Consider the following 16,320-nt stretch of genomic DNA (forward strand, 5'->3'; position numbering starts at 1 on the left):
GTCTTGAGGCAGAGAAACATCAAAGCCTGCCCTAAGTGTCATACCTCCTCTAACAAGGCCATGCCTCCTAATCCTTTCTAAACAGTTCCACCAACTAGGGACCAAGGATTCACACATATGAGCTTATGGAACAATTCTCACTCAAACTACCACACAACTTTTAAATTCAAGTGGATACTTGCTACCCAGCATTCACGCTCCTCTTTGGACTTCATGTATTTATACCTAGTTCCTTTTTTTGTTTTGTTTTGTTTTGAAGACAGGGTTTCTCTATGTAGCCTCTGGCTATCACACTTTCTCTGTAGACCAGGCTGGTCTTGAAATCAGAGATGCATCTGCCTCTGCCTTCTGAGTGATGAGATAAAAGGTGTGCGCCACCACTGTCCAGTTGTCTACTTATGAGGAAACAGTATATTAACTGGTCTTAGTTGGCTCAAGGGAAGAAGAGGATTTTTTATTTGTAGACTCTTAGTTTCAGGTGCTGGTAAGGCCATGCTTTATTAGTAAAAGTATAAGGCAGGCCACCATTTGTTTGTTTGTTTGTTTTTGTTTTCGAGACAGGGTTTCTCTGTGTAGCCCTGGCTATCCTGGAACTCACTCTGTAGACCAGGCTGGCCTCGAACTCAGAAATCCACCTGCCTCTGCCTCCCAAGTGCTGGGATTAAAGGCATGCACCACCACTGTCCAGCTGGCAGGCCACCATTTTAAAAAGGCCTCAACATTAAGAGTTTTAAAGAAAGTAGATGTATAGTTCTCATTTACAGAAATCCAAAGGAGTCGAATCTGGTCTCTTTGTTCTGAAGGTTCCATTGTTGGGGACATACCTACTGCCAAGATTGTTCTCAGTGGGAAAGAACATGGGGAAGCCCAAAGCAGGATATTTTGTCTTTAAGGTGACCCACCCAGCCACGATGGTACATATACTCCCGAGGTGGAAGCCAGAGGATATAAAAAGTTTGTTTGGAGACCACTTTTCAGAAAGTTTTGTTATGGAGGGAGACACTTCAGGAGGCACCTTGGACAGTAAAGGCAGGGCTTGCATTAAAGGTAGAGAGTCAGTTACCATGTTGGGCTCAGTGGTATCTCCAGACTGTTGTATAAGAAATGAGCAGAGAGCAGAAGGTCAGAGAAAAAAATATGCAGGAATCGATTTGTCCTTGAAATCTTTCACCTGTGGCTGTCACATGGGCTCACAGCCAAGAGCTCCCATAGGAAAAAGATGAACTTAAGTCTAAGAATTCTCTAGGAGACCAATTTTCATGAGACCAGTATGCAGAGCAACACAAAGGAAGCCAAAATGTCAATCCTACGCTTGGATAGTGACCCATTTAATCCTTTAGATAATTGGATATAACTGGCTTAAATGTTACCTTAATTGTACGAAAGGAAACACGAAAGAAAAGGGCTTAACTAAGTTGTCCAATGGGCTAATGAAATGGATCTGTAGGTAAAGAAGCTTGTCTCGAAGGCTGATGACCTGAGTTCAGTCCCCAGGACCCACCTGGTAAAGGACCAAACTGAGTTCCACAAATTGCCCTGTGGTCTCCACACAAATGCTACAACATATACACACACACACACAAAGTAAATAAATGTAAGAAAAATTTTTTGATGATGATAATAATTTGTGCAAGGTCTCTCACCTACCCAGTGGCAGACCAAGATGAAAGTGTCATGGGGCGTGGGGACGGAGGGACAGTTTGTGAGAGGATGAGGATCTTATCAATACTGCTCACTCAGCCCAGGCAAAGGTTGCTGGGAGGGTGCTGGGAGGCACCTGTAGACCCTTTTCTCAAAGGCAGAGGGCAGACCAGGGCTCTGGTCTCTTGGAGGTATAGATATCCACTTGATCATTGTTTCTTCTTCTACAGGCTGGCCCTGCAGCATGGGGACGGCCATGTCGTGGATTACCTGTCCCAGCCAGTCATCGACTACATCCTCAAAAGTCAGCTGTACATCAACGCCTCGGGCTAGCGGATACCCAGCTCTCTGCTCTACTCTCCCCTTGTCCTCTGCCAACACACTGGACCCCTTCAGTCACTGTCAGATCCCGGTTTCTCTCCTGCCTCTCTGTTTCTCTGTCTTCATCTTGACTGTTCTCCCCACTGGCTGACTTAACCCCCACAGTGTGGAGGGCCTGTGAAGAACAGTGGTGTACCCCATTCCACAGTCATCTTTGGACAAAGTTTCCTCTAGTCTCCGGGTTGGGGGTGGGTAAGGGAACAGGGTGGGAGTTGGGGAAAGTGCAGCCCTTGGAGATGTTCTGGTGTCCGTATCCCAGCATGCTCTAGAGAGGCGGCTCTGGAGCCCATCCTCCCAGCATGCTCTGGGGACGTGGCTCAGGCCCTCGCCTTCCCAGCATGCCCTTTACCACAAAGGGCTATTTTTCTTTTCTTTTTCTTTGTCCACTTCTTGTAGAACTTGGATGAAATCAGTGTGTGTGTGAGTGTGTTTGTTTGTAGTCTTGATGCTCTTCTGTGGTTTACTTCCCTTCTGATAGGACACTATAGCCAGTCTCAGCACTTGTAAGTGCATGAGGACCACATCCAGGAAAGAAAGCAGAGCCTCTCTGCCTTCCTAGCACACACACACACACACACACACACACACACACACACACACCACACCACACCAGCAGCAGCATCCCCAGACCCCTTTGGTCAAGAATAAGACTTTCAGGTTCTGAAACCTGGTACACAAGTCTGGGAAGAGTAGGGTTTCTCAGAATTTGAGTCCCTGGTTTCAGATGATCGTGATCTTGATGCTGTGTGTCCGACTGGTAGCATTGTGTGGGTTCCCTGTCAACCAGGCATTTCCAGAGAGCAAAAGCCCTTGGAGGCCATGGTAAGGCGTGTTCCTGCTGGTGAGAGGAATCACACAAGCAAGACCAAGTCCTGATAATCCATTCTCTTTTTATCTTTTTGAAAACATGCTAAGAATCCACTTGACCAAAAAGACTTTGCTTTGCTAATTGGCATCATTTGTTGCCCGTTTAGCTAGGGGCTGGAAGTCCAGGATGATCTGGGAGAATGCAGTTTGTTACCCTGAGGAGAATTCATGATCCCTACCCACTCCACCTGAGGTTGCCAAGCTGCGCTCAAAGCCCTTTCCTTCTTTGCAAAGCAATCAGCCTTGTTTCTGACCTGGCCCTATCTGTCGCCTGCAGAGCCCAGCAGTCAACGCCCTAGGAGGTCTGCCTGACATGACACAAGAGATGTTTCTCCCTTTCTCCCCATTTTTCTTCAATGTCCTCCCCTTCTCTCTACCTCTGAAGACAGTTCAAGACTGGACAGGACACTCATGTCCTGCCTGGAGAGCTTGTAGGAAATGACTTTTGTGTTTTGTGTTTTCCTTTCAGCCTCTGACTCTTGGGTTTCTGGTGGCTCATGGGGAATAGCTCCTTAGTATCAGGCTACAATTAATTTCTAACATGAATGTGGCCTGATGGGACTAAATCAGGGAGGATGCTCTTTGCCTTGTCTTTCTCTCTGACCTCCTCCGCTGACTTCAGGAGGAAGAAACTAGGTCAACAGAAGTGCATAGGGCATCTCCCAGAGATGTGGCTTTTCTTTAGACTGTAGAAGTGATCTCCAGAGGGAGGAGATGATTTCTATAATTGAGAGGTCCAGTGTTTGGCTAAAAGTCATGGAAAAAATAGCGAAAACCTACAGGAAACATTCGCTCCCAGGTTCTTCTCTGAAAACAAGGGAGCAGAGACCTGGGGAGTCAGTGTCTGGTCCAAGATTACTCAGTGCATCCTGGGGAGCACGGTGAGCAGAGACCCGGGGAGTCAGTGTCTGGTCCAAGATCACTCAGTGCGTCCTGGGGAGCACGGTGAGAGGATATTGTTTTCCTAGACAAAAGAAAACCAGGAGCTGGACTGCCTGGGGGGAAATATAGGGTTCTGAAGGCTCTGGAGCTGACATGGGTCTACAAGAGCAGACCCCAGAAAGGCTACTTTCATTTTGTTCCTTTGGTTCACTGTGTTTCTCTTCTGAACTCTAGTTGAGCTTCATTCAGTCCACAGCCTGGGATAAGGAACCAGGCTAGTCCAGCAGCCTCAGAGGGCAACAGGCAGCTCAGAACAGGGAAGGAAGGGGAGGTGAGCTAAGAAAAGAATCCCTCAGAAGTGCATTTCTGGGAAGCGGGTGGGCAGATTATATCTTAAGGTGTGTTAAAGTTAAGGTGTATTAAAATGGTTTTCCTTTAACAAACAGAAATGAGTCCCCATCTGGGTAGAATTGTCCATTCACTTCTCTGTCTCTTTCTCCTTTTGTTGGATCAGGGTAGGGGACCCTGCACCCTGCACCCCCCACCACCACCACCACCCCTCTAATAGGAGCACTGTGTGACTGTGACCTGCCCTGGCCAACACCAGAAAGACAGTTTGTAAGTGGTGCGTCAGATGTCATTAGGGTGACCTTTGGGTTTGTCTTTGGGGACCCATTGTGAAAGCTAGCTTATTACTGGCATGGCACAGAGATGGTAATAAAGACACAGACTGGAATGATGCAGTCATTTATTGCTGCCAGAAAAAAAAAAGTCCCTGCCATTTTTTTTTTTTTAAAGTGGCTGATAGAACATTCAGGAAGGAAACTTTAATAACTGTCTCCTTAAGGAATGAGGCTGGGCCTCCCCTGGATGACTAGTCTGAGCCACACACTCCCAATCCCAGGTTGCCTCTGGGCCCCTGGCTTTCACTTTCCTTGAACGTACATTGGACCAGCAAAGGAAGTCTCTTACTGAAGTGCCTGAAGTCACAGCTGAAGTTTTAGAGACACTGGCCTTTCTATTTTGGCTTGGCTGCATGTTCTAGTCTCCAGTTTCAGGATCTCTGAAAGAATTCACAAACACTCTATTCAAAGAAGTAGGAAGTAAAACTTGATAATCAAACTGTATCAAAAGCCAGAGGATTACAGGGAGCCCACCCCTACCCCGATGTTCTCATGCATTCTTGTAGGGGACTAAGAGAAGAATGTCCATGTATTTTTGTTTCTATTTTTAAAAGTAATGCAACGCAAGGTGTGGTGGCACATACCTGTGATCCCAGCACTGAGAGGTAGAGGCAGGAGGAACAGGGGTTCAAGCCCAGCCTCTGGGCTCATAAGACCTTGTCTCAAAACAAAAACAGCAATGCAAAACCAGAATGGGAAAAGCTCAGGACCTCTCCCTGTGTTACAGTAGGAGGGGTATGAAGAATGGAGATGGGATGATTTTATAGCTCATGTAAGTAAGACACCTTGGAGATAGCCTGTGCTAATAAGGACGAGTGTGTTCTGCCACGCTGATCCAACCTGTACTGTCTTGTGAGTTGACTGGTGAATTCCACTCCTTATGTGGTTTCTGTGTAGTGTGCGTTTGGAAGTGTCCTAGTAGCCTGTTCCAGTTAGTTAGACTGACCTGTGGCCCTTTCCCACCACCTTCTATGGAGTCCCAGCGCGCACAGCTCATCTTGATCTTCATGGGGTTGGAATGGGGAGGAGGAAGGTTTTTGTTTTTGTTTTTGTTTTTGTTTTGTATCATATCTGCTAATTTAAGAGTGAGATTTACTTTATGCAAGTCAACTCAATAAAAACTGCATTGGAGTTGCAATACCATTTCACAGTGAAATATTTTTGAGTAGAGTTTTGTTGCTAGGATAGTTGTGGGCAAGAGTTTTATCTGCAAAATGTTTCAATTATGTTAATAAATCAGACAATGCTACTAGAGTCTTGTGTCTTTGTCCAGAACCTTCCCTGTGAGTCACTCTGAAAAGTAACCACTTCTTCTGCCTACTGTTACTTGGTGGGAGAGAACAGTTGTAAAAATATGCCCAGAGTAAAAGATGTCCTGCCTAGTCTTGCTGAAGCCACGTGTGCATGCCGGAAACCAGAGGGGTCAGTGAGTAAGGACTTGCTGTCACCCCTGACAACCTGGGTTCCATCCCTGTAATCTTTATGGCTGAAGGAGAGAACCAACCCCAGTAAGTTGTTCCCTGCCTGATCTCCACAGGTCCACTGTGACATATGCAAACCTCTCTCAGCAAATAAAAAGTCAGCCTAAGCTACACAGTAGGACCTTGTCACACACACACACAGACACACACACACAGACACACACAGACACACACACAGATACACACACACAGACACACACACACACAGACACACACACAGACACACACACTCACACAGACACATACACACAGACATACACTCACACAGACACACACACAGACACACACACTCACACAGACACACACACATAGACACACACACACACAGACACACACACAGACACACACTCACACAGACACACTCACACAGACACATACACTCACACAGACACACACTCACACAGACACACACACAGACACACACACTCACACAGACACACACACTCACACAGACACATACACACAGACATACACACACTCACAGACACACACACAGACACACACACTCACACAGACACACACACAGACACACACACAGACATACACACTCACACAGACACATACACACAGACATACACACAGACACACTCACACACAGACACACTCACACTCACACAGACACGCACTCACACAGACACATACACACTCACACACAGACACACACACTCACACAGACACACACTCACACAGACACATACACACTCACACACAGACACACACACTCACACAGACACACACAGACACACACACTCACACAGACACACACAGACACACTCACACACAGACACACACACTCACACACACAGACACACACACACAGACACACACACAGACATACAGACATACACACTCACACACTCACACACATGATTATTATAGGAGAAACTTATCCAAGCAGGCTCAGCTGCAATGCTGGGGCGTGTGCCTGATACTTCCTCCTCGAGCCAACCTAGAATCTGCCTGCATGGTTAGATATCTCTGACACTGGATCAGGCGATGGATCCAGCCAATGGATAAGAAAGAGGCAGTGCCACATCTGGCTACTTGAGAGCCAATGAGATGCTAGAAGGGGGTCTAAAGGTTTGCCTAATTCCTGCAGTAAACCTGTCTGCTTTTGCCACTTGCCTGACTCCAGGAGTCTGTGTTGTTAACCCTGCACCTTCTTACGAGGCCCCACCCCTGCCCCCAAGGGTCTTGGTCAGGGCTGCAAGCAAAACGTGATTATCATCTCAACAATCTACGGAGGAGGATAAATTGTAAATTTGTAAGTTGTGCCTAAATTTTCTCAGTTTAAGAAAAGTAACCCTTGCCAGTCAATGGTGGCGCACAACATTAATCCCAGCCCTTGGGAGGCAGAGGCAGGCAGATTTCTGAGTTCGAGGCCAGCATGGTCTACAGAGTGAGTTCCAGGACAGCCAGGGCTATACGGAGAAACCCTGTCTCGAAAAACCAAAAAGAAAAAGAAAAAAGAAAGAAAAGCAACCCTTACTGTACTGGCTGGTTTTGTGTGTTAACTTGACACAGGCTGCAGTTATCACAGAGAAGGGAGCTTAGTTGAGGAAGTGCCTCCATGAGATCCAGCTGTGGGGCATTTTCTCAATTAGTGATCAAGGGGGTAGAGCCCCTTGTGGGTGCTGCCATCCCTGGGCTGGAAGTCTTTGGGTTCTATAAGAGAGCAGGCTGAGCAAGCCAGGAGAAGCAAGCCAGTAAGGAACATCCCTCCATGACCTCTGCGTCAGCTCCTGCTTCCTGACCTGCTTGAGTTTCAGTCCTGACTTCCTCTGGTGATCAACAGCCATGTGGAAGTGTAAGCTCAATAAACCCTTTCCTTCCCAACTTGCTTCTTGGTCATGATGTTGTACAGGAATAGAAACCCTAACTAAGACACTTACAGAGTAGAGAGATGCATAGCTCATCAGTTAAGAGCACTGCTGCTTTCACAGAGGACCAGGGTTCAATTCCCCCTACCTATATGGTGGCTCACAAATGTCTGTAACTCCAATTCTGGGTATCCAATGGCTTATTCTGACCTCTGTGAACACTGTATTCAAATGGTACACATGAACTCCTCTATACACACATATAAACACATTCTAAAATGTGATTTAAAAAAATTAATCCTAATGTCCTGACCAATGCACATAGTCCACTCTTGGTTAATTTCAGTTACGTGTTTGATCAATTTTCCGAGGCAGCCTTATGTGGCCCAGGCTGGCCTCCAGTTTGCTTTGTTGTTGAGGATAACCTTGAATTCCTGAATCTCCTGACCCATCCTCCCTAGGGCCTGAATTCTAGTTGGTGTGCTACCAAAACTGGCAATTTTGGTTATTTAATAAAATTAGTACTTTAGGAAGTAAAAATGTATTTGCGAAAAGTAAAAACTTGCTTACATGTTTGGTATGAAAGCTCTTTACTAAGAACAGTCAAGCTCACAATTTCCTATGGCAGCATAAATAAGCAAAACAGGCTGATTTGTTCGTTGATAACCCAGCTTGGCTGGGTCTGAGGCGTGGTCATGGTTTATGGCTTCCCAAACGTCAGCTGTGACTCAGGAGGTGAAAGAGCGTCTCCCTGTTCCAAGTTAAGGGTTTAAATACTTGTCAGATTCATTCTGTTCTGTTCTGTGGTCATTCTGGCTTTAGAATCCTTAGGTCCTCTTCCTGTACTTCCTCCTCCCCACCCTCCTCCCCTCCTCCCCTTTCTCTATTTCTCTTCTTCCTCTTGCTTATTTAAACCAAGAATAGCCAGCTTTGTGTATCTATGTGGGGCTTCACGTCATATCTTAAGGAAGCTTAATGTACCCTGTAAATTGGTTACTTGTGTTTATGTTTGCTGTTTTCCTCACAAAGGTAACTATAGCACCTCCTCTGGTCTGAGTGGATAATGACAAGTGTGTTTAAAGTTAAATGCAAACACTGGTTCATTTTGACAACTTATACCAACTATACAAAGTATCAGTCATATGATACTTCTCCCCTTACAACCCATCTTGAAGCTTTACATTTTGGAATTTCACAAGAAGTTCTATGTGGCCAATAGTATAAAGAAGGTAAAAAGAGACTTTACTCTTTTCCAAGTGGAAAAATTAAAACACAGTACAAATGCATAACATTCCCATGAGTGTGCAAAACATTCAAAAGAAGACCAATAAACACAGTCGTGGCCCTTGAGATTTGTTCCAAACAGTGGACAGGCCCGAGTACCTTTGACCCTTTTCTCTAGCCTCCTTAGAGTCCTGGAAAGAAACCACATCCTGGAAGAACATCAGAGCTACATCAGCTAGGGAGTCAGCCTCTGTGCGCCATTTTCTGCCCCTCTCTCATTGGCTATGAGCCGCAGTAGGTAAGGTTGGGTGTAACAGTCTACCAAGAGTACAGTAACCAGAAACCCTCTGGGGAGACATACAAGAAATGAGTAATGAATGACAAGAACTCACAAAACAAAACAAAAACCCCATCCTTCCCATAGGCAGGGTCAGATCAGGACTAGGCTCAGGGGAGGCTACCTCTCAGCCACAGCCTTTTTTCTCTTTAGGGCCAGTTTTCCGGGTCCTCAGAAAACTGCAGGAAGTTTGTAGGCCATGGAACTGAGCATGCCAAGATAGAATTATCAGACTATGTCCACAAAGGACCAAGTTGTCAGACCTCCCAGAACTTGGGGGTCACTGAGGACAAAGCAGACTCCTTTTCTCAGCCCCTTGGGTAAAAGACAGCTGAGGCCTTAATTTACTAAATTGCAATTTATTGGAAGGCATCACATATATACCACGAACTGCTGATTTTACCTTTATTTTATAGTAGATGAAAAGAGCAAGAATATTAATTATAGCCTCCACCCAGTTTGGGTTATTCTAGAGACAATTCTTCATGCTTAGGATGCAGCATCATCTAAATCTTAAGAGATGCTCTCATAGTTGGAAAGGGCAAAGTAGGGCGCTGAGGAATTGAAGGATGTTAAGTCTAGAGCTGCCAACCTCAGGGTGGGACGCTCACTCCTCATCCTTCCACTCCTAAGAGTTTAATAAAATCAGAAACTCACCTAACATCTAACACTCCTTCTTTATTTAATACACATCTATGAAAAGACAAGGAAATACAGACGTGAGATAGTACAAGTCTTCCAAACTGAGGTACCAGTGCCTGGGTCCCTTCAGCAATTCCCCCTGGGATTGGCCTGATGCAACCGTCTGTGGCAATAGTCTGTTGTGGGAAGGGGTGGAGGGACGGCTGGAACACAGAGAAATGTGTACAACTTAGAGCGATCTCAGCTTTGCCCTAACTCAAGTACCCTCATGGGACTGTCTTGCAACACATGTTCTATTAAGAAAAGAGGTTTCAAACCAAAGGCTGGGTGACTGCAATAAATACCACATGAGATGACAAGGCATGGGAGTTTCCATTTATTTATTCTAATATTTGTCCTTCTCACTAGACACTCAACTCCATGAGAGCAGAGAATGTCCGTACTGTTCCACTCACCCCTGGCACATAGTAGTAACTCAATAAATATATGTTAGAAGGATGGATTATCCCTGATTTAGGGAGAGAGAGAAAATAAGATACAATACACAGATGTATATGAGTTTTAGTGTTTCCAAAGGAAGATTGGATTAAGATTAAGATATCTTTTAGATAATCCACTTCCTTTAGTGCGCAAGACACATTTTCTTATATCACTTTGAAATTCAAAGGAAATACTTTGCCAATGATTTTTGGCTGGTAAAAAAAAAAATGCTTTCATAAAAAATACAGTCTCTAAGTTGTTCTGGCACCATTAGGAGAAAGGCTGTCATACTCAGGCCAAGAGTATGAAGGTGAGGAGTGGCAGTGGGCCATTGCTTCAAATGGGGCAGATTTCCAGGTCTACACCCACTACTGCTTTCTACACTCAGCATGAAGTGCAGGACACACTCATGAATCGGGTGGGCAGTGGAGGAAATGCGGTCAACAAAAACGTCTAGTGGGCGAAGCAAGAGTACTTCACTGGCCACAGTGGGATTAGATTTCTTGTTCTGAGATAGCAGTAGGACTTTCTATATGCCAGAATTCAGTTTGTCACTGTTCTGAGCTCAGCATTTGTGGGTTCCTGATCATTCTTAACACTGTCTGCCTCACTGGCAGCATCAGGAAGTGACAGTATTATATTGGTACAGGAAGACATCCATCTACCCATGGTCTCAGGGATGGAATCAGGTCCAATAGACCTGAATGAACCCGTTAAATGTGTCCAAATATTCTGAGCCCAGCCTATCCACATGAGATGGCTCCTGACCCCTGAGGTCTGTGTCCCTCACCACAGTGAACAAATCTCTATGGCAACATCACTGTTGCTCAAGAGCTTGGGTATTGTAGCAGCCTGGGGGCAGGTTGTCTCGAATGTTCTCCAGGTTCTTCACATCAGCTAGAATTCCATCTATGCTGGTCTCCAGCAGGTGGAGGTGGTTCCTCTGCCAACGTGCCCTCTCTTCCAGGTCAGACATCAAGGGCCGAAGCCGACTGTTGATCTGGGTCTTGGCTTGGAAAAGCTCCTGTTCTAATAGCATCAACCCCTCTTCATCCACACCACCAGGCTGGTCTATTTTTTAGGGAACAAGAAAGATGTTAATAGAGAAAAGCTGTAGTGAGACCTTGAGGAACACATGTGCCCTCCCTCCTGAGAGCCTAACAAATCCCACCCAGAGAAAACAGCTTGCCATGCAGGGAGATGGACTTACTTTAAATTAAGAATAAAGTAGAAATCTTTCTGAGAACATGAGGCTTGCATCTGTGCTATGAACAGCCTAGCTCAAGACTGAGCTCCATCATGTTGCCAATGAAGTTTCGGAGTTCTATCTGGTTGAGATAGTGATCTGAGAAGGCTGAAGGTTATAAGAGTCTGAGAACTGACTGAGGTTGCTGTCTAACACAGCTCACCCCTGGGATCTAAACTAACTCCAAACAGACTTTCTGTATCACCCCAAGCAAGTATCTTGCTGTTTTATAGTAAGAGACCTTTAGAAACAGGCCGAGCCACGGGGCTTACAGAGGCCAGGGCATGCTTAGCTCTGTGGAGGATAGAGTCCAGCTTCTAGGGAAAGATGCAAGGCCTCGTTCTGGCTCCGTGTCTGTTCATCTCATTTATAGTAAATGTCATGGCATATGTTCAGGTATAGTCTACCTGTACACTAAATAAAGCCGATGTCAACATGAGAGTACCTGGCTATATACATTTAGTTCAAGTAGATTTAAGCAGCTTCCAGTGAGTTCACACTCAAGGTCAGGCTGCCTCATGTATCTGAGCCTCAGTGATAGGCTTTGTTTCCACCTAATGTGTGTGTGTGTGTGTGTGTGTGTGTGTGTGTGTGTGTGTGTGTGTACATATGCCACAGAACATTACAAAGGTCAGAGGAAACTTGTGAGAGTCAATTCTCTCAAGCCCAGTGCTAGGATCTGAATGCATGAGCTTATTGTACTTAGAGTATTTAATGAGTTATTACCCCCAAACTTAAGAGACTGCCTAAAGTAGAAATTATACCATAGTGAAAATACTGACCCAATGGACCCTTTAGGGAAAACTTCAAGAATTAGGGGTTCTGTGACAGTACAGCAAGTAAATAAGCTTGGGAGTGAAATAATGTATACGGGAAACCACATTTGGGGAAAGAACAGGACAGGAACAAGGAGACACAGATCTCAGTGGAAACTCCGCCCTACACTTTACTGTGCTGTGCATCCTCGGTTTATCCAACGTGTGAAGCACAATAATAGAATCCATCTCCCAGAATGCTAACAAGACTTAAATGGTTATGTCCTGAGAGCTCCTGGCACAGTCCCTGACAGGTAGTAAATGGCTAGTGCCTCCCACTACCCTCCCTCCCACTCATGTTCCCTTTAAAGGCCCCATTAGTTTCATTACCATTTTTTAGAATGCTAAGCCATGCTGCTAAAATCTCAACTGGGGAGATCGTATCTTTCATCTTTAGAGGACATTTTACTCTCCGCAGCTTACTGGATCACAAACAGACCCATTACTGTACCAGCACAGACAATACTGGCCTGTCAGTGTGATGATAATCCTGCATGGGGCAGTCAGGTATTGGAATTGTTCTACTGAACCAGTGAGGCATAGCTAAGACTTCTCCTGGATGTCATGGGAATACGTGGCCCAGCTCCTAGTCCCTATCCACTGGAGTCTCCATTGATGAGGGCCCCCTATTAACTATTAAATCTAGATTTCAACTTTTTTTAAAAAAGTATTTATGTGTGCATATGCAGGCATGCGTGTGTGTTCATGTTCTACATGAGTGCAGGAGCCCATGGAAGCCAGAGAGGGTATTAGATGCCCCTGGAGTGGAGTTACAGATGCCCAACATGAGTACTAGAAAGGTAAAGGCGATCCTCTCGAAGAAAGAACAAATGTTGCTAGACAATGAACCATCTCTGCAGCCCCCAGATTTAGACTTTCAATTAACATCAGTTTTCTTTGGGTAATAACTAGGGGGAAACCTGATTCCCTGCTGTACTGTGCTAGTAAATCTATTCTCTCCTAAAATCCACATTCTCCTCCTGCTCTTTGCACATTTCCTCCAGGTTATTTATCCAGGAGGCTCCTCTCTCCCCAGCTGGTCAGAACAGGTATAGGTTTGCTTGAGGAAGAACATCATCAGATTCAGCAGATGATCCTTCAGACTAAGGCAGCCCATTGTTCCACGCCTTCCCCTCCTCACTTCTGCCTCATAAGTGGCTTCTGTCTGTTTTCAACAGTTCCCACATGGCCTTCTTTGCCTCTAAGCTCTCCTTAACTTCTCCTCTCTAGTGCAGTGATGCGGTTATTCTCCTCCTTAAGACTGCCCAGGGGCCCCTCAGGCTCAAGACCAGACTCCTTAGCAGGACCCTCAAGCTGACCAGTCTGGGAATTTCCTGGAACACACCCAGTGCTCTGACTCACAGAGCTTCACTTCCAGATACAAGTGCTCAGGGACTCATCTTAGAGAGATGGTAAAACAAAGAAGACGTAAAGCAACCTGACCCAGTGTCTAAGCCCTGAAACAAAGCAGATTTCCAGATGGTCTCAGGGAAAGTTGAGATCCCCATCCACCCAGACTAAGACTATCGAGGCCTCTGGGGACAGTCCCTGGGCTGGAAAGCTATGGATGTTCCACAGACCTATTTGGTGTAGGATGCTGTCCAATGTGTTGAGCGTGTCTTGGATTGTAACTCCGGCACTCTTGGCTCTGGCATCGGCTTGCTGGGCTTCAGTAATCACCTGAGGACGAGTGAGTACAAAGGTGTTCTGAGAGGTTATTTTTGTCTTGGCAACTAAAGAGAGCTCACATGGAAAGACACCGGCACTCACCAGCTGCACCGCATCCTTATCCGTGTCAAACTCCAGCTCCTTCCTGGCCAGCTCTCCCTCCATCTCTCTCATCTCGCTCTTCAGAGTGGCCAGTCCCTTCTCCATAGCCAAGGCCCCATCTGCTGTCACATTGGCTTCCAAGTTCAGACTCCCTATCTCCTGGGAGAATAAAAGGAGCCAGGGACGGAAGGAGAGAGAGGGTGAGGCTCAAAACATCCCAAGGACAAACGGAGAAAAAAAATACAGCTGCGCCTGGCTCTGATGGAGTAAATCAGATGAACAATGAGAGAGTCAGACTTGGGGACACACCCTTCCCCAGGCTGGCCCTCAAGCAACTTAGTTCTAGGTTAGCTCTCTAGAGATTAGGAGAGTCAGTACAAAAACACTGGTTCCCTTTCAGTTCAGTGCCTAGAAAATTTCTATCACAATCAGGAAAGCATTTGAGCAAATCCAGAGGGCAAGAAACATCATCCTCAGACACTTGTGGTCTTCATTGCCCTGATCTTCGGAACAACTTTACAAGATTTCCCCAAGACAGTTGGACTTGGAATGCAGACCTGGAGTTAACTGTAGTGGTGGGTTTCTGTCTTTGCAGGGAAAAAGCTCACCGATAAGCTATAATTAAGCAATTGCAGGTGTCTTTATGCTAGATATCATATAAAGGAAGGTTTATGAAACTTTCCTCAAGGGGAATTATTAGAAATTATTTTGGGAGGTGAGGGCTGGAGAGAGAGCTCAGTGGTTAAGAGCACCTACTGCTCTTCCAGAGGTCTTGAGTTCAGTTCCCAGCAAACACATGATGGCTCACAACCATCTGTAATGGGATCTGAAGCCCTCTTCTAGTGTGTCTGAAGACAACTACAGTGTATTCATATACATAAAAATAAATAAATCTTTTTTTAAAAAAAAAAAAAGAAATTATTTTTGTAGGTTACCAAACAGTCTAAAAGTGAGGTCAAATAGTCTGGCTGCCCAAGACCTCTTGACTTCCTGGAGTGGCACCAGCTCCCGACAAGTTCTTAAGTAAGCTTGAAGGAGCTCACTTTCAGACAAGAAGCATTCCTCACTGTAGCTCTCAGCATAGCATAGCTGCCTACCTCAGTTCTCGAGTGCCCCTTCAAGCAAAGGACTAGATAGTTGTTGCCTTCATCCCTACCATGAAGCATGCATAGTGAAGGTCAGACTAAAATGAGGCCGAGCTGAGACATAGGTTATAGAAGGCTCTAGAGCTCGGGGATTTCATATCAAGAATCAAAACACTAATGTCAATTGTTACAAGTTAAATTTATGTCCTAAAACACAGGTTGAACTCCTAAGGGCTAGGGATGTTTCTCAGTGGGAGAGAGCTTACCAGCATGAGCAAAGACATGGTGGAGTCTTTGTTTCCTTCCATGTCCCTCTCAGAAGATGATCTGACGCAAAAACTAACTGTTGGGCTGGAGAGATGGCTCAGTGGGTAAGAGCACTAACTGCTCTTCCAAAGGTCCTGGGTTCGAATCCCAGCAACCACATGGTGGCTCACAACCATCCATAATGAGATCTGACGCCCTCTTCTGGTGTGACTGAAGTCAGCTACAGTGTACTTATGTATAATAATAAATAAATCTTAAAAAAAAGAAAAAGAAAACTAACTGTTGCAGATGTAGTTGGATACAATGAAGTTACACTGGAATGAAGTACACTGGTGGGTCCTTAATTCAGTGAGATTGATATCTTTTTATAAGATGAGACTGAGATATGAATACAGTGGCCAGCCTGGGCTACATAGTGAGACTATGTCTTGAAGAAGATAAAGGAGAGGAAGGAGAGAAAGATGGGAAGAAGAGAAGGGGTTAGAAGAAAGAGGAAGGAGGAGGGAGAAGAGAGGGGGAAGGAGGAGGGAGAAGAGAGGGAAAGAAGGAGGGAGAAGGGAAGAGACAACATGGGACTCTGGGGATCACACAAGCAAGGAGTGGATGGATAAAGCTGTGAACCCTGGAAGATCAGGATTGACTGCTGTCCTCAGAAGCTGGGAAGAGAAAAGGAAGAATTCCCCTGGAGCTATCAGGAGA

At 45.5% G+C, this 16,320-nt stretch overlaps 2 protein-coding genes across 2 annotated transcripts in view; one reads left to right on the forward strand and one right to left on the reverse strand.

Annotated features, from left to right (window-relative positions):
* Positions 1-5,708, forward strand: part of Nmnat2 (nicotinamide nucleotide adenylyltransferase 2) — a 175,456-nt gene extending 169,748 nt beyond the window's left edge. Inside the window, exon 11 of the mRNA XM_031384867.1 lies at positions 1,872-5,708. Coding sequence (XP_031240727.1) covers positions 1,872-1,974 — 103 coding nt within the window. The 3' untranslated portion in view covers positions 1,975-5,708. The remainder of the gene's footprint in view (positions 1-1,871) is intronic.
* Positions 5,709-10,313: 4,605 nt separating this feature from the next.
* Positions 10,314-16,320, reverse strand: part of Lamc2 (laminin subunit gamma 2) — a 64,889-nt gene continuing 58,882 nt past the window's right edge. Inside the window, exons 21-23 of the mRNA XM_031384874.1 lie at positions 14,270-14,428; positions 14,080-14,179; positions 10,314-11,509 (exon numbers count right to left, since the gene is read on the reverse strand). Coding sequence (XP_031240734.1) covers positions 11,256-11,509; positions 14,080-14,179; positions 14,270-14,428 — 513 coding nt within the window. The 3' untranslated portion in view covers positions 10,314-11,255. The remainder of the gene's footprint in view (positions 11,510-14,079; positions 14,180-14,269; positions 14,429-16,320) is intronic.

The sequence above is a fragment of the Mastomys coucha genome, unplaced genomic scaffold, assembly GCF_008632895.1.
Source record: "Mastomys coucha isolate ucsf_1 unplaced genomic scaffold, UCSF_Mcou_1 pScaffold1, whole genome shotgun sequence".
NCBI classification, from domain to species: Eukaryota; Metazoa; Chordata; class Mammalia; order Rodentia; family Muridae; genus Mastomys; species Mastomys coucha.